Source organism: Astatotilapia calliptera, chromosome 9 (genome assembly GCF_900246225.1).
Source record: "Astatotilapia calliptera chromosome 9, fAstCal1.2, whole genome shotgun sequence".
NCBI lineage: Eukaryota > Metazoa > Chordata > Actinopteri > Cichliformes > Cichlidae > Astatotilapia > Astatotilapia calliptera.
This window is the reverse complement of record NC_039310.1, coordinates 20,741,907-20,759,509: the sequence shown is the minus strand read 5'-3', so window position 1 is coordinate 20,759,509 and position 17,603 is coordinate 20,741,907. Positions and strand designations below refer to the sequence as shown.

Here is a 17,603-nt window from a genome sequence, read left to right as displayed (position 1 = left end):
ACAGAGATTTAGTCATATTTGGGTCATATTTGGGTCATCCTCATAACTAAACTACGTTGACACTGATCATTTGTTATTTATGATTCTCCTTTGTTGCATTATCATTGGGCTTTTAATGTTGTTTACGTGTTATTTATTGTTGAAGAATATGTTATGATGTCTTCCTGGGAACGTCCTCGTTGAAGATTTGAATAGGTAAATCGAACAGGAAAAGATAATGAAATATTGAAGGAAGTCAAATACTAAACCATAACAAAATGAAGAAATGTTGACATAGAGGATAATTATAGTCCGACTTGTCCGACGATGGGTCAGACAACAGTTGGTACCACAGTCATTGCTGTAAACAGAGGATTACTGCTGCAGGGCTTCAAAAGCAACACGTGGAACTATTGACTCACAGTTAAAACAGGCCACGTCTGCCTTTGTTGTCCACCTGTCATATCACTTTCAGTGTTAGGGAAACAGCTTCACACTGGAAAAAGTTTTACTCGCAGCAAAGCCAGAGGAAGAAGCCTAGTTTAAAGCTTCAAACATACAAAGAGGTGAAGCATATGGTTGTGTGCTGCCTCATGAACGCATTGCCCAGGCATGCCCGAAAAGGGGAATGTGGCTCATTGAGTGGGTCCGGTTACAGAAGATAAGTAACAGTAAAATCATTTTTTTCGTTGTATGCCACACTTAATTTGTGATTTTAGTAGTTAAACTATTTTTGTTTACAAAATAATTATCTAAAAAAAAAAAAGCTACAACAAATTTAAACTGTGCATGGTTCACTTACCTTTAGCACTGCACTTTCAAAGCTGATAACAAAATGAGTGTCATGACTCATGAATATTTATATATTTTACAATAACCAGACTTTTACAATTATACATATAGATACCAAACTGTTAGTTTCTACTCCTCCTCTGTGTTTAGGAGAGACACAACCGAGCCACTCAAAATGAAAAGAGAAAATTAATGTTGGAAAATATTTTACGATTGTATTTTAAGTTTTGCATTTATTTATTTATTTTTACTTAGAATTGCAGTACTGCATTCACCCACTAGAGGCTGCTACTTACACATGAAACTTCTCATGCATATTTAAACACTTCTTGAGATATTTACTTACCTTTCTTAGAGTGTCACTTCGTGTGAACTGAATATGTTCATATCTCCGAACTTTATATAGCTTCAAAGCATTGATGCAGCACAAACACAGAAGATAAAAATAGCCTCAACAGATCCCCTGATATCCATACAGTGGGAATTTCCTGGACAGCTAAACTCAGTTCATTGCTGTGAACTGTCTTTCTGTTCAAATCTTAGTGAGTCAGAGTAATATTGTGGTTAAGCAAATCATTTCTGTTTTTGAAGTGGGAACCCCACACAACACTAGAAAAACCTCTCAGTATAATGTACCATTACACCAGAGCTAACCATAACCTCAAAACTGTAACCTTGAGTTGAATACACCTACACCTTTGTGGTCATTCAAACGTGCCAATAATACAAGACTTCACAGGCTTTATATTTACCAGTTTTGTGCTTTACTTACAGTCATAATAACTAAGTGCAAACTGTTTCAATAAGGTGATAAAATCAACTGTATTCTGTAAAACATATTTATGTAGACTATGATACTCTTCATATACCATGGGGACTTCACTGTGCCAATACAAACTTTAAACTTTCAAACAAGCTAGTATTTTGAGGAAGAGTTTATCAGCTGTGGGTGGCAGCTGTTTGGTGAATGGGGCTTATTTTCAGGGCTATTTAGATGTTTTTGGTAGGAGATACTGAGCAGCTACATGCTGTTCTTTGATGCTCAGTCATACGCACTAATTATGCAGTTTACTGTAGCTTGTGGTGTAACACAGCGGCTTTAAAATGTAGCATTGGTGAGTATGGAGGGGATGATGAAGGTCTGTGTGTAGAATATAATGTAAAAGGATAATTAGAAAAAAAAAATACTATAACAGTTCTGTGCAAGCCAGATGAATCCAACAATGGAGGGATTTTCATACTGTTTGAATACTTAAGAAAATATGAATATGAACTATGAATTTATATGTGGCATGGTGGAGCAGCGGCTAGCACTGTGTTAGCTCCTAGCAAGGAGGTTCTGGGTATGGATCTGCTGCCATGGTCGGGTCTTTAAATGCTGGTTTTGCACATTTTCCTCTTCAGGTACTCACACTTCTTCCAACTGTACAAAGACATGTATGTTGAGTTTACGGGAGCTTCTAAATTGACTGCAGGTGTGAATGGTTGTATCATCAGCTCAGTTAGACCTGTGTTGAACATTGGCCCAGAAAACTGTGTCTGTGCACACAGTAGATCGTGCCATCCTAAAATGCAGAATCAAACTTTATCGTGCAAAGAAGCCAAATTATGTGAAAGTTTCAAACAGTTCTGTGCTGAGACACATCAAAATTTGAGTTCTTTTTTGAAAAACATAGACATCACATCATCTAGACTAAAGAAGAAGAGAAACCATCTAACTTGTTATTAGCACTCAGTTCATTAAAATGAAAAAAGAAATGTAATTTTCTTTGTCTTGTTGAGAGGTTTTCTATTGAAACTGAGGCCTCGATACAAAGTAAACAAGACAAGTTTGACTGAAAAGAGAAAATCTGCAGATTCCCTAAACAGCACACACTTATGAAATACACACTTGTACACACAAGTTATAATAAACTGATTAAGACTAGGCAAATTGAAACAATATGTTAATTAGTTTGAACTTTGTCCCTATTGCCAGTCTTGGCACCCGGGGGTCAGTCCGCCAGGGCCTCCGGAGTTTGGATGGAGTTTGAACTTTGATTTAATGCATAATGAAAAGTTGTGTTTGATTTGATTTGGAGCTGGATGTTCACACGTGAAACCAGTCGCAGACAAACTTGCTGTTTATCTGATGATTTCTGCAACTCCCTTGTTTTTCAGTTAATGCAACCAGTTCAAATCTATCACCTTGGAGGCTTGTTTAGTGGGTAAGCTATTTTCATTAGACAGAATGAAGTACTGTGACCCTGCTTAATGTCTTGTACTAGCTCCCTCAGTGTACAGAGGTGGGCTTATCTCTTTTAATGGGCTCACACTTCATGTTGCTGCCATAATGTTTAAGGTATGCTGTCATGCTGATTGCTGACCGTATTATGTTGAACACTGATGAGTGAGAGCCAAAAAGGAAAGAATGGTCAGAACAAAAGCCCCTGAAGTGCCCACTGACATGATATTTTTGCCATGGAAATTGTCAGATGTTTGACCTGAAGTCAAATTCCAGAACAAAGTCCAAACACAGATAGAGCTCAAATTATCTCCACCAGGCAAATGACGTAAAGCTCACTATATTTGCATGTAAATAGAAACATGTTAGTTTATGTTTATGTGCTCTATTAGCCACTGGATTCTGAGTTTTATTTATTTGACCTTCTTAGTAGCTGTTTATGAGCAGAGTGACCAAGAGGAGACACTCATGCACTTCTCCAAATGACAGTGACACTGAAAGAGAGAGTGACAAAGAGACATTAACTGGCATTTGTTGTATGCAATGAGCATAACAATAGCATTGCTAAAGTTAGCAACGGTCACAGCTGAGACCGCTACAGTCAAAAGCCAAGATAAAAAGCTGCTGGAGGCTAACCAGCAATGCCACACTTTGGGCTTTGAGCCATCACAGTCTTAACAGACTTAAAACAAAATTAGAAGATATCAGACACTGACTAAAGAATACTGAAAAACCTTGGGAACCTCTGGGGAAGCTTGGCCTCGAGGAAAAGCTGGTTGATGAGGTGCTTTGATGGTGTGGCACAATTTCAATTAAAAAAAAAAGTGGTAGTAAATATTTAAAAATGACAAATATAAATAAGCAGCATTCATAAATACAAAACATGTAAAAAAATTAATATTATATAGATTTAATGCAACACTAAAAGTGATATTAACAATTTAACCTTGACATTAATTGGCAATTTAAACTTCAAACACTAGCCTTGTATTTACCTGCATATCAAGCCCACTGGCCGAGACCTGCACCCATAAGTGTTTTGCACTATGGGAGTTGACTTGCCCCCCAGCTCTGCTCCTAGCTATATTTATCTCCACTCTCACCATAAAAGGCTGTGACTGCTGCTTGGACTCTGACTAAGGCCAATATTATTTTTGTTGTGTAGACCGCAGCCGTGTGTGTGCCTACCTGCGGGTTTGCTTGGGATATCAAACTTAAGAGTGTGTGGAGTTGGACCATCTTTTCATTTAAAGCTTAGAATTGAGAGAGTTTGTCCAGAGTAAGTGACTACTTTGGGGGTAAGATGTGATGTGCAAGGTTGTAGTTGTTGCATATGTCTGTGTAAGCATGCCGAGAAAGTGCCTGATTGCCTGAAACTGTATATCATGTCTTTGTAACTGATGTTGCAGGTTTGATTTGAAAGGTTTTATGATGGTTCCCTTAAACTGTCTTTGTTGATCAAGAAACTATTTGTAGTTTTTGGCCATCATACCTTTAGTACACTTAGTACAGTCTAATTTTTTCCACTATGACAATTAGATTAACTATTTATGTTCAGCAAAAAGAGTCAAAAAGCTTGCTGTGAACCTACCCTGTATTGACAGTGAATCCACATGCTCTTGACCACTAACTAACCTGACAGACAAGCAGATAGACAGGAAGAAACTCGGAAACTCAGGGCTCGTGTGAGGAGTGGCCTGCAGCATGTCTGGATCTATACCGTTCTACCAGAAGCACCATCTCCACTATGACCGCGGCTACCGTAGCAAGGAGACTCAGTCTAAAGTGAGTCAGTACCAGGCCAGCAGCAGATACAGTGCTAGCGGCAGCGCCTCTGCCGCCACCAGGAGCAGGGGGTAAGGAGAAGGAAAGGGAGGTGGATCAACTTCATCAATCCTTTTTCTTTATGACAGGAAAGTCCTACTACCTCCCTAACACCTACCCCACCCCAGCTGATCAAGTTCACCTCCATCACCCTTGTGAGATCACCTCCCTGACACAACTCTGGGATCGTCTTTCCTTGACACCAAGTAACCATCTTACTCCCCCATGAGTTTTCTTTCACCTTGATCGCCCCTCAAACACACCTGAGGATTGAAAACAGCTTTGAGTCCTGCATGAAGCCCTGTGCATGTAGCCTGACAGATGTCCTTTGTGTTTTCATGCATGTTGACCAAGTCTTACCTTTAACACAGTAATGTGTCTAAAAGGACTACAGGAATTTCTGTCACCTTTAGAGGAATGGCATTCGTTAGAAAGGATGCAACGTTATGTTATATTAGAGCTATATGCTATATAAATTGACTGAAATAGCATCTTGACCTGTGTATCATACTAGGATGAAAATAAGAAGAGATAGTTTATCAGTCTTGTTCGTTTGAAAACTCATCCACTGTGCCGTGAATCTTTTTAATTAGTGAGTGTGGGAAACTTGGCAGCTTCTCTTTATTTTTAAGAGGCATAAGGATAGCTGTTCATGAGCTGCTGATTTGTCATCAGTTCACATTTCCTGACATTTAAAGTTTGGAGTACATTGAGCTTTTCTATCCAGGGAATACCAAAGCTCCCATAGTGAGCCTATCTATTAGGGTATCTGGCAAATCCTTAAATACTCTGGCCTGGAGAGTGTGAACACATCAGAGGGCTTAGATTTTACTATCTCATCTTTCCCTTCAGGCAGCTCACCAGACCCCAGATCAGTGCTGAGGGGAGGCAGGGAGCATTGCTTTTATGGCAAAGATAGGATTGCATTTATGTGGTTATAGGAGTTTCTTGTAATATGGGATAATCTTCATATCACACCCTCGCAAATTCTATGAGATTTTCCAATTAAAATCTTGGAAATGGTCAGAGGTAAAGGGACACTGACTCAGATAGACATAGGAAAAATGAGGGCAGCTGTCCTACTTGCTATGCCATTCTGTGAATCCTCAAAAACTATTCAAAGCTATAGTGTTGACACTGGACAGATTTCCTTACCTACATCAGGATATTTCACCCTATGAGCCACAGTCATTTCCTGAAAGCAGTTTGTCAGTAATAAATGATTCTAGCATAAACATTACAGAACAAGATTACGACCCAGGTGGGACTTGAACCCACAATCCCCAGCTCCGGAGGCTGATGCCTTATCCATTAGGCCACTGGGCCACTGATTGATTGTAAGCTCTACGTAAACTAAAGATGGATTTCTCACTTTGCCCTAAATCTTTCTTAGAGAAACATGAAATGTAGTATGGAAGTCAGTAGGACAGCTGGGTTTCACATTTTGGTATGCACTGAGATACCATCATAGATGAAGGACACTCATCTGTTAATGACCGAATACTGGCTGCTTTTAGTGGTCGTTAGCGGTGTCAGTATTGTCTTTCACATCATATGGTTGTTATAGATGTTGAAAACTTAATAACTGAGGTGTGCAAAGCTGTAAAAAATAATTACAACTAAACCATCTCCACTACTTTCCAACTGAATTTTTCTCCACATCTCATCCACCCCTGACCTTGGCTTTGTCCCCACATTTTTCTGTTGTTGGTTGCACTGTCTGGCTGTGTGCCAGGCTGATGGTACTCTGTATGTCTCAGACTTAACGTGTCTTCGCACTCTGGCCTGGAGGAGAGCAGACTAAGCCCCTCACCCAAGAGAGCCAAGCCAACTTACTTGGCTGTGGATAAAGACAACCAAATCATCGGCTATGTAGTGCCTATCTTCAGGGGCAGGTAATAACTATCCCTCTATGTAGAACTGGAAATCCAAGATTGCTTTTCAACAGCCTAAAGTTTTAACAACATGCCTTGCTTTCACGTCCATCCCTGGCTCTGCTTTGCTGCCTCCTAGTCAAGAGTTTGCTACAGGACTTTCAGATACAGAGGAAGCAAGAGTGAGAGACACTGCTGCATACATGGCCCGCAGGGATTTGTTCACCAGTGGCCTGGAGATGGAGAGGTCTGAGCTCATCTCCAGGAAGGAGACCATGCGCGAGTCGGCTGAGCGCATCACTCTGAATAAAAGGGTCAGTTCTCACTGTTTTGAGATCACACAAGGCAGCCGTGCTGTTCTTTAAAGTTTTAAAGCAAACATGGAGAACTGCTTAGAATTTTACATCACAGAAACGGGCCTTAGGTTTGGTCTGTTTGGTTGTTTGTATGCGCTTGCAAAAACCTGCATACTTATTTTTTTTGTAAATCAGTCTTCTTCTTGACATTACAGACTCACTTCTCACATTTAAGGCACATATCATAGTCCATAACAGGGTCATAGAGTGTATCATGGGTCAAGGAAATGCCTGTGTGGCATTATAATGGCACATATCTTTTGCAAAAGCCCAGAAAAATGTTTCTTGAGCCTGGATTATACTTTCTGTTAGTCTGCTAGGGCCCACTCAGGTCCACTCTGGTCAGAGTGATGCAAATTTCATCGTCAAATGGTGAGTGCAAGGGTCTATGCGGACGTCTATATGCCTGCCCACTTTTTGTGACCACGTTGACATCTTTGAAGAATTTACATTAGAATGCACCAGGAAGCTGTCCAAGTATAAGCTAGGCTTTAGCTTTGATATCACAAATAAGCATTATGTATTTGTGATGTTACAGTAAACTTTAGGACATGCCAAATTTGCTTTTGTACTTTTGTAATCACAGTACAGCCATCTCAGTCGCTGGGGAGTATATTAGTGAATAATTCTGTAATTCTGCTTAGATAATTATAAGCTAATATTACTTACTATCAGGTTTCACTTTACTTAAGAGAACACAAAAATGGTAGTTAATGGTTAAATAGTGGTTAAGTAATGAGTAACTACTGAATAACTGTTAATTCTTCTTCTCTTCGCATTGCTTGGCATAACAGAGGAAACATGGGGTAGTAGTGGTGAAGTAGTCCTTAAACTACTGAGTAACAATTAAGTATAACATTTCCATTGTGTTGAGTTATATTTTACTGACATAATGTGATTAAAAAAAGAAAAAAATTTTTTGGCTGTTAGTTAAAAGGTTTTCCAAAGAAACTCAAGATAGGTGAAGTATGCTTAATCCAAATGAATCATCTGCACCATTCATCTGTGCTTATATATTGTGCTTTTATTGCTCATTACTTGTGGGATCATAGTAGATCATCCTCTATTATAATATCACAATAAATCCATATTCTAATGCCAATATCAGGCCACAAAGCACAACAATATTTATTTATTGTAGCAAAACTGACCATGGTTGATTGCATCAGTGCTTGGGAATGTAAAGTGTCTGTGGCTAAGTGGTTGTTATTACTACCCCTTACACAAGAAAGTTATTTATGTGCCTGGATGATTATGTGAATTGGTACCCAGCCATTCAATGAGCATCATGAAAAACCACACTTACCCCCTCACTGCATTTATATGCCTCCCCTGCCGCACAGCCTTACTACTGGGTGACAAATTCTTCAGGAGATCACGTTTCTTCGGACAGAGGGAAGCAGTGTCTCATTGGTGGTATTATGTGTTGAGATACTGGATAGTGAACAAACAGACAAGACCTCAACACCTCATCTTTTCACAGGACTAAGGAAGAACACATCCTTACAGTTGTAATGTGTGAAGATAATATCTAAAGTAGATGTGTTGGTTTTATTTAAATGTATCTACAAGAAAATGGTAATTGTGGAGCACGTTGTGGTTGGTAGAAGGTAAAAACTGTCCTGAGTGATTTGCTCTATCTTTAGATCCATGAACACGAGGAACACTTCAAGCGTATGAACGAAGACAGCCTGATGCACGCCCCAGAGTTTGTGATTAAACCTCGCTCCCACACTGTGTGGGAGAAACAGTGTGTGCGGCTGCACTGCACTGTCAGTGGGTGGCCCGACCCACGGGTCGTCTGGTAGGTCACCAACTACACGATCTTATGTCTTTCCTCTCTGTTCTTTCAAAAAATGATCTTTATCCATTCCATCTAGATCCATCTAGTTTTTAATGTTTCCTCGCTTGATTTTGTTTTATTCTTTTCAAACTTTTTTTGTCTTTCAAGGTACAAAAACAATGTGGCGCTTGATCCGCTTGCCAACCCTGGCAAGTACAAAATTGAGAGCAGATACAGCGTGCACTCACTGGAGATTAACAAGTAGGTCGTTTCTCCCATCCACAGTACTTAAAGTAGATGTCCACATACATTTTATGCCATAAATTAATGTCAATACACATCATCACCTTGAAGATTTTCCAGTGAGCCCTTTGAAAGAAGGCAGGGTATTTTCATGCAACTTGTGAATCCCAAATAGTGCTATACTACAGCTCTGTATATTAAGTTTAACTTAAAAACGTAACCAGAACATCATGGAAGTTAAGATGTTAGACATTAAGATAAAATATATTAGTCAAAGAACTTGTTATGATTACATACTGAAAATAAAGTTTATTTAATATCTTCACTGTTTTCCAGTGACTGACACAAAATTGGGTTGAAATAAAGAAGTTTGTTGGGGGCAAAATATGATAGGCTGACACTGATGTTCCTTGGGCCTCGGTTTGTAGTATATGCATTAAAAATACTTTGTTAAAATTAAAATATCTACTTTGAAATTTAGGATTCTTTAAACTGAGTGTTATTTTTTAAAGTAGGCATCTTGCCCTGGATTCAGCATTCAGCCATATATGGACTTATGTGTAAATGACTTAATCTACAGGCCCAGGGTCTTGATAACAAAGAGGTGGTCTAAGGATAGCTAGTCTAAGATAGTAGATGTAGCCGTATTATGTAGAAGTTAGTCTACATCAGATGCATCCCATCTCTGAGTTGAGCTTCATGTTTGATCACTTGTAGCACAACAATTCACTAGCATTAAGATTACATGCAGCTTAAAATATAAATTCAACCACTACTACAAGCTGCTATTCAGTTTAACGGATATCTGTTACATTCAGTGGACAATGTTAAAATGTTTATCTAATAACATGGCCTGTTTAATAATGCATCATTCAAGCTAAAAATGCTGCTAATGCTAGCAGGTTCAGTGAGCAAGCTGTACTCTTAAACGTTATGAGCATAGAAGACATACACAAATACTTTCTAGTGCAGGCTAATTAAATAGTATAAACTTGACTCACCAAATCACCAAAACTGGAGGACTTTTAGGACAGCCTATATCTGTGTGTTTTCTGTAATTTTATACATTTATCTCTTACAGTTTAATCCCAAAGCAGCATTTCTTTATCACATAGAAAACCTATGATGTGCTGTTGAAATTGCATTTTCTTAAATTAAAACATCTAGGGGGAAAAAGTGTCATAAAATTGCTTTACTTTATTTATTCTTTTTTAAACTACTGCTTATCCATCAAATTAGTTAACCTTTCTTGCTAGTCTGTCGGCACGTCACACATCGGATCACTTCATGTACAGAAAGCCACAACACCTAATGCGTGTGACATCACCAGCGTGTCTATTTTTTGCCAGAGTATTTCTGGCCAGGAGTGATGGAACGTTTTACAGTTGGGCTCACATAGTTGGTATTATTTACATGGCTGAAAGGAATTAGGTTGAGCTGGGGGGAGGGGCACCGTACACATGAATCCTTAACATAGTACACCGAACATGTGCATATCATGGACATTGATCAGCTGATGCTCTCCTCTTTCAGATGTGATTTTGATGATACAGCTCAGTATCGTGTCTCTGCCATGAACTCCCAGGGAGAGCTGTCTGCATTTGCCTCCGTTGTTGTCAAGAGTAGGTTTCACCCAATTCCACAGCTAATGCCAATATGCTCATGATCATCAAAAACATATATAAAAAAAAAACTCAAGAGTAATTATATTTTCCTAATTAACTGTTTAAAATTAGTGTGTGACAACTTAAATTTGCATGTGTGTGAAATGAAAACAAAAATTCTCTCCATCAGTGTGATAAAGTCATACAACAATCTGTAAATGTGAAATGTATTAAAAGTGCCTCCTGCTGTTCTTCATAGGGTTCAAAGGTGAAATGGATGAGTTCCTGCCAGCACCCAGGCGTAAGTTGGAATTTACTGCCAGTTTTAATTCATGAATGAACTTTTTTCAGGCCACTGGAAAGTAAAATATGTCAATAAAGACTCTAAACAGCAAATTGCTATACTAGCAAATAAGCGGATTCTGAACAACATTTATCTTCTTTTATAAAGTCCTTTCATTGGAGCTGTGTTTTGGTCTCCTCCAGTCTTTGGAAAAAAATGATGCAACAGTTACGCTACAGAAAACAGTGGGTGGAGATCTTGGCACGGCCAAAATGACTGGGATCATGTGCAATGAACTTGTGATCTTGCTGCTTTTAAAATGGTGGTTATGAACATGACGATTAAGGCCTGTTAAAACACTCATGGTCAGTTGTATTTAAAGCAAGGTTGGTGCATCCAAACAGCAATAAGATAAAATCAGTCTGCTATTAGTCTGCAGTCAAGTATCAAGCTGGTATTTGAATGCAATCTGCTTTTGATAACACAGCAATTAACTGATACATCAGCGAAAGTCACAAATTATTTTTCATTTTTCAAATGAGTGTAATTCAGTTTTATTTATATAGTGCCAAATCACAACAGCAGTCGATTCAGTGCTCTTTATATTGCAAGGTAAAGGCCCTACAATAATGAAGAGAAAATCCCAACCACCAGAAAACACTACTCTATAAGCAAGCATTTGGCGAGAGTGAGAAGGAAAAACTCCCTTTCAACAGGAAGAAACCTCCAGCAAACCGAGGCTCAGGGAGCCATCTGCCTCAACCAGTTAGGGCTGAGGGGGAAGAGACAGGACAAAAAACACAGTGTGGAAGCAAAGTTCTTTGAAATTTGTATATCTATTGCCTTCTACTTACACAAAAATTCACATCAGCTAATTACAATCAGAGTCCAGTTGGCCATTACAACTACTTGCAATCAGTTTTTGACATTAAAAGAAAAGCAAAGCAATCACTGGGAAAACGCAGATTTTTTCCTTCTGATTGCCATTTTTTTCCATGGTGTGTAACTGGGCATGTACCATACAGTTTTTTATTAATGAAACAGATGCCTGCAACATGATTGATGATCGTCCAGTGAGTCCAAATGGATTTAAAAGCACAGCATAGTAAACAGCTGTGTTATAAATCTAACTAACCCCAGTGGGGAGCAGGGTGGTGGGATGTTTGGAGAAGAACAATGGGCGCTATTGCATTAACATTTTTGTTGTTGCTTTTTTGACAATGCAGGGGCCATTACTGAAGGTAACAGGGTGTCGGGAGTGTGGTCTGAAATCGATTTTCTCCAAGCATGGCCGTTTTTGTCTGAATAGAAAAATCCACAGTAACATTCATAATAGTCTAATTAAACTGCAGATAGTAAGTGTGCAAAAATGTACTAATTTTTTAATGCATGAAAACATGAATTATTTCAGCAGTTGTTTTTGTGAGAGCTGCAGTGAAGTTTTAGAGTCCCCCTTTTGGTCTGTATTTGTGTTTTTGCCCTTTATCCTTTTACATCTTATACACGCTCACTTTTCCACCGTTTTCCATCTGGGTGCAAAACTTTGATAGTTGATGTGTGCAACACCTGTAGTTCCACTTAATTCAATCTCAGTAGTCTGAATTTGCGAGATTCTTTATATATATTTGTGTGTGTGTGTGTGTGTGTGTGTGTGTGTGTGTGTGTGTGTGTGTGTGTGTGTGTGTGTGTGTGTGCGTGTGTGTGTGTGTGTGTGTATAAACTGTTTAATAATGATACCAGCCAGTGACTTTGTTGTCACATCCTTTTGTATAGTTGGCCCAGTTTCCGAGTACGGCATCACCTTCCAGACTCACATTGTTGATAAATTCGGTGTATCGTTTGGAAGGGAGGGTGAGACCATGAGTCTGGGGTGTACAGTCATCATCTACCCTGCCCTGCATCGCTACCAGCCAGAGGTGGAGTGGTATAGAGATGGTAGGAAGACTTACTGTGATACTGAACAATGCCCGTAATGTACAGTTCTTGTAGATTTAAATCAGTTGTTCTCTGTACTGTAATATGTTTACTTCTCACCTTGCTAATACTTAATGACCTGCACTCCAGATGTTCTGCTGTCTCCCTCCAAATGGACTCACATGCACTGGAGCGGAGATCGAGCCACCCTGACACTCACGCACCTGAACAAAGAAGACGAGGGCCTCTACACCCTGCGCGTCACCACCAAGTCTGGATATGAGACCTACTCAGCCTACGTCTTTGTCAGAGGTAGGTACATCCTCGCTGAACGGTTTCTTGTCATTAAGTCATAATTATTCTATTCAGATTATCTTTTGACTGATTTAGAAATTAGGCTTTATCTTCATCTGTAAACATGCCATTTGTTTGGTCCTATGCTGCCAGCTGAATCTGGCACACATGCACAGATTCACAGAGCATGCACAAAAATATCCTCCAGCTTTAATCTCAGCTGTTTTGTCCAAATAATCTTAATAATTCAGATCCAGGTTTGAGTTTTGAGTCTAAACTAGCTAAGCTCTGAAGGTTGGTCCTGCTGACCAACCTTCATACATCACACAAGATTTAGTATATTAGTAAAATTATAAAAACTAATGTTATATATCTAAGATGTGTTCACATAGATATTTCTACTGTAGTTCTTTTACATTAGTCAAGTGGATTTCCTTAAAAAATGTTTTTAAAGCCTATCAGATCTAGATCAAAGTCACAACAGATTAAACCCTGGCACCCGATGATGCAATGGCATCTAAAAGTCAAAGTGTTTGGATGTTAGTGATGGTTTTAAATAGGATATCTCTAATAGATACACCACTGAGTGGCAACTCTCTGGCATCTGTTTAAATAGCATGGAAAAATAGGTCACCACAGCTTATCTTTGCTGCCTTCAGAGACAATCTGACCTTTGAAGCTTCAGCTTCTACATAGGAACCATGCTAAGTATGAGGAGGCTGAAAAATATCCTGCTCATTCTTCTGTTATAGTTCAGGGTCATTTGGTAAAGAAGAATCCAGGTACAGTCTCCACAACAAAACACTAGACGATCATGGCTGCAGCCATGCTATTCTTAGAGAGCCGGTGCTTAAAGAATGGAGAACACAAAATTGGTCCAAAAACCTCTCATGTTCAGCTGTTTTTTGTAAAAATATAACAATGTTAGCCTTTTCTGCAGCTATGGGGCATATATGGTATCACTCTTGGCTGGAAGCAGTGCTTAACCCTCCTGCCATCCTTTAAAAAACTCACACCCATCACCCTAGGGACCATTCTCAGCCACGCCATAAAAAGACCATATATCCATATTTTATTCCACTTTAAATTAGCCAACCTTGTAAAACTACTTCTCCCTGAAATATTCATGTAAAGTTTTAATTATATTTTCGTTGTTTTAACCCTTCAAATCCCAGTGTTATTACATGAGCGCCCTGTGTTATAAGCCCCAAAAACCAAAAAACGAAACTAAATATTTCCACAAAAAACCAGTTGAAGTAATATGTGATTGTCATTATAAGTAGGCCTTTAGATGGACCAAAGATTGGCACCAACATACATTTTGACCTGCCATTATTTTTTTTGCATTTTTTTTGCAATTTAAAAATTAAAACTTCAAGGCCCTGAGTCTTCATTGACATCCAAGAAAAGAAGAAAAAAGAAAATCATATGATGATAATTTGGGGTTGAAAAATAGCATTTATAATGGAAGTCAATGGGCAGAAAATGGTCCCCAGGGTGATGGGTGTGGGGATTTCTGCTGCTCAGCCATTTTAGGCTGATTTAAGGAATTCACACTGGAATATTAACATTGACAGGTAAAAACTATCCTGTGGCAAATTTGGTTATATTCCACTGAACACAGTGGAAATGGCAGCCATTTAACACATAGCAGTGGCACAAAAAGGTCCCAAGAAGGCAGGAAGGTTAAACAATGGAAAAAACACAAACTTTGTCCTAAACCTCTCATGTTTAACTGTTTTCCACTTTTTCTTTGGTCATTTTAGCCTTTTTGGCCAGGGTGAAGGGAGCATCTGCCATCAAACAAGAGGACAGCCGCATGTAGCTATGATGATGTTTGCTAGTTCACCTTACCTGCATTAATGTAATAACGTGGTTAGCCTACTCAACGTAAATTAGCTACTCACGCAGAGAAGAACTGCTGCTGCTGCCACCATCATCCGTCATCATTTCTGCTACACTGGCAGGGCTAGGGGCCAGGACTCTCCTCTTCGTGTTTTTGGGGGATGTTGCATAACAGGCAACCCACCCGCTGTAGATGTGCTCGGTGTGAGGTCTCGCAGCAAGCTATCAAATACGGCGCATTTCTGGGCTTTTAAAAAAAACGCTATGCGTCGCCAGGTGTTTCATCGGATTTGAGGTGTTGCCTCCTTTGACAGTATCACAGTATCAGCTTAAAGCACTTGTTGCAGGCTGCTGAGTTTGCATATTTTGCTATGAAGTACAGCCAGACTTTTGACCGCTTCGCCTTGGACATTTTTAATCTGTAGCTCTGCTCTAACAGAACGTACATACCTGGCCCCGCCTACTATCCTCGGAAACGTAAAATGATTGGCTAGAATCAGCTCAGGAAAAAAAAGCACCGAAATAAAGCACCGAAATGTGCGCTGCTTTTCGGTCTGGTTACTACCGTTTATGTCAGAACTGGTGCCATCATGGCACCGGACACCGGTACCCATCCCTAATGACAAGTGAAATCTCCTGCAGCAAGCTTAAACATGTGAGAGGTTGATCGCGCAGAGAATCGCTGACCGTTATGTGTGTGTGCGTGTAAAAGCAGCAGGATATATATTTTAGTTCTGCTGAGCCAAATAAGACAGGTCAGGGTGAAGAAGTGACAGCCAAAGAAAAGCTTACCACAAAACGGAAAAGTTATGACAAATCAGACTATAAGGCAAAACGAAAGTGCAGCTTTATGGTTTCATGGACAAAAGAATTTCTGTGACTGCAATATGATGAGCTATATAACCGGGGCTGCACATAAGTGGTCCACAGGTGAACATAAGTGGTCCGCAGGTGCGCATTCGCTGTCAAAATTAAAAAAAACGCGCACAAGATATGAAGTTGCAACGCGCGTTTGCATACATAAGATTTTCTGGAGGAGGACAGACATTTGTTTAGAACTCTTAAAGATGTCGAAGAAGCTCCTTTAAGCAATTACTTTGGTGTTCCTCTACCTCCAAAGAATTGTCAGAAGGAGTCCGAACCACAAAAGAAGCACGTATTCTCGGAAAAGTGGTTGCAGGAGGTGAGCTGGCTTCAAACAAATGATGAACGCACAGAGATGTGGTGCGGAATGTGCCGTGAAAATCCCACTCTAGCGGACAAAAACAGTGCTTTTTATATGGACGCAAACGCGCGTTGCAACTTCTTATCTGGTGCGCGTCTTTTATTTTGACAGCGAATGCGCACATGCGGACCACTTATGTGCACCCGTGTAAATAACATAATGTTCTGTCGGGTGTGTTGTTGGTTTTCTCTCGATTTCTGAGTCGACAAGCGCCTTTGTTACTGGGACCAGTCATTTTAAGAAATGCCCCCATTAGAACCCATGAGAAATGCAAGAAATGCATTATTGCTCAGTCTGCAATATCTTTCCCAGAACAAACACCAATTGCAAATAACATACTAAAAATAAACCTGAAAAATCTGTTTAGAACAGTGTACTATGTTGCAAAGAGTGAACTACCACTGGCAAAATTTAGCAGTCTTTGCAAACTTCAGAAAGCAAATGGCCTCGATCTTGGTTCCACTTGTCTCTTACCCGTGACTTCAGTGGAAATTTCAAATTCAGGATCTGACACAGACTGATTCATGTCCTACACAGTTCTTACAAGTTCATAGAAATTTCTGTTCAATTAGAACCAAGTATTTGAGTTGATGATTGTAATTTTTATGCAATGTTGTAATTTGTTTTTCAACAATTTTTTGATTAATGTTTTGTTTCCTTTACAATATTATACTTTAATGTATAATATTGTAAAGGAAACAAAACATCAATCACAAAATTGCTCTCTTTTTTATTCGGGCTACTTACATTCATTTTGGGCTACCAAAAACTGAAGAGTCCCTGCCCGAAGGGCTACCAGGGATTTTGAAATTTTGAGAGCCCTGAGATATATTTATTTTTTTAATTACTTTTGTTTCAGCAACATTAAATTTAAAAACTGTACTTTTGAGTTAAAATATATATTTATAATTTTAATAAATGACAAATTAAAAAGGCATGAACATTTTATTTGTATCGAAAAAATATCGAACCGTGACACCAAAGTATCGAACCGAACCGTGAATTTTGTGTATCATTGCACCCCTAGTAAATATCTGCTTTAAGGAGGAACAACAGATTCATTTCAGTGCTCTCTGGATAGCTGTGTGAGCCAATGAACAACCAAAATAAAAAACAAACACAAAGTGAATATTTAATTTTACAATATACAAGGATGTAAATTCCAGACGTTATTCCCCCACATATCCAGTTTAAAATAAATCTGTCTCTCTATTCTAAAACCTTTGTCTCTTTCCTTAGTGTCCTGACTTTACCTACAGATGACAGGCATGTTTGCTTTATTTAAAAGTCACCTCTTTTATCCCTTTTCCCTTCAGCGCAGGCTTGTGCTAATTCTGTCCTCCTGCTTGACCTGAAATATTCC

The 17,603-nt window shown here is 39.2% G+C and overlaps 1 protein-coding gene and 1 non-coding gene across 6 annotated transcripts in view; one reads left to right on the top strand and one right to left on the bottom strand.

The window, feature by feature from the left end:
- Positions 1 to 4,207: 4,207 nt before the first annotated feature.
- myom1b (myomesin 1b) overlaps positions 4,208 to 17,603 on the top strand; it is a 29,645-nt gene continuing 16,249 nt past the window's right edge. For 2 of the 5 annotated variants that reach the window (XM_026179837.1, XM_026179833.1), the window contains exons 1-11: positions 4,208 to 4,274; positions 4,638 to 4,851; positions 6,580 to 6,714; positions 6,833 to 7,007; positions 8,696 to 8,853; positions 9,001 to 9,093; positions 10,609 to 10,697; positions 10,939 to 10,980; positions 12,189 to 12,203; positions 12,736 to 12,897; positions 13,027 to 13,188. In XM_026179837.1, coding sequence (XP_026035622.1) covers positions 4,700 to 4,851; positions 6,580 to 6,714; positions 6,833 to 7,007; positions 8,696 to 8,853; positions 9,001 to 9,093; positions 10,609 to 10,697; positions 10,939 to 10,980; positions 12,189 to 12,203; positions 12,736 to 12,897; positions 13,027 to 13,188 — 1,183 coding nt within the window. In that variant the 5' untranslated portion in view covers positions 4,208 to 4,274; positions 4,638 to 4,699. Of the gene's footprint in view, positions 4,294 to 4,637; positions 4,852 to 6,579; positions 6,715 to 6,832; positions 7,008 to 8,695; positions 8,854 to 9,000; positions 9,094 to 10,608; positions 10,698 to 10,938; positions 10,981 to 12,188; positions 12,204 to 12,735; positions 12,898 to 13,026; positions 13,189 to 17,603 lie in introns of all 5 variants that reach the window. The other 3 variants (XM_026179835.1, XM_026179836.1, XM_026179838.1) reach the window with 3 other exon arrangements.
- trnar-ccg (transfer RNA arginine (anticodon CCG)) lies at positions 6,073 to 6,145 on the bottom strand. The gene has a single exon. It is a non-coding gene; the product is annotated as a tRNA-Arg (tRNA).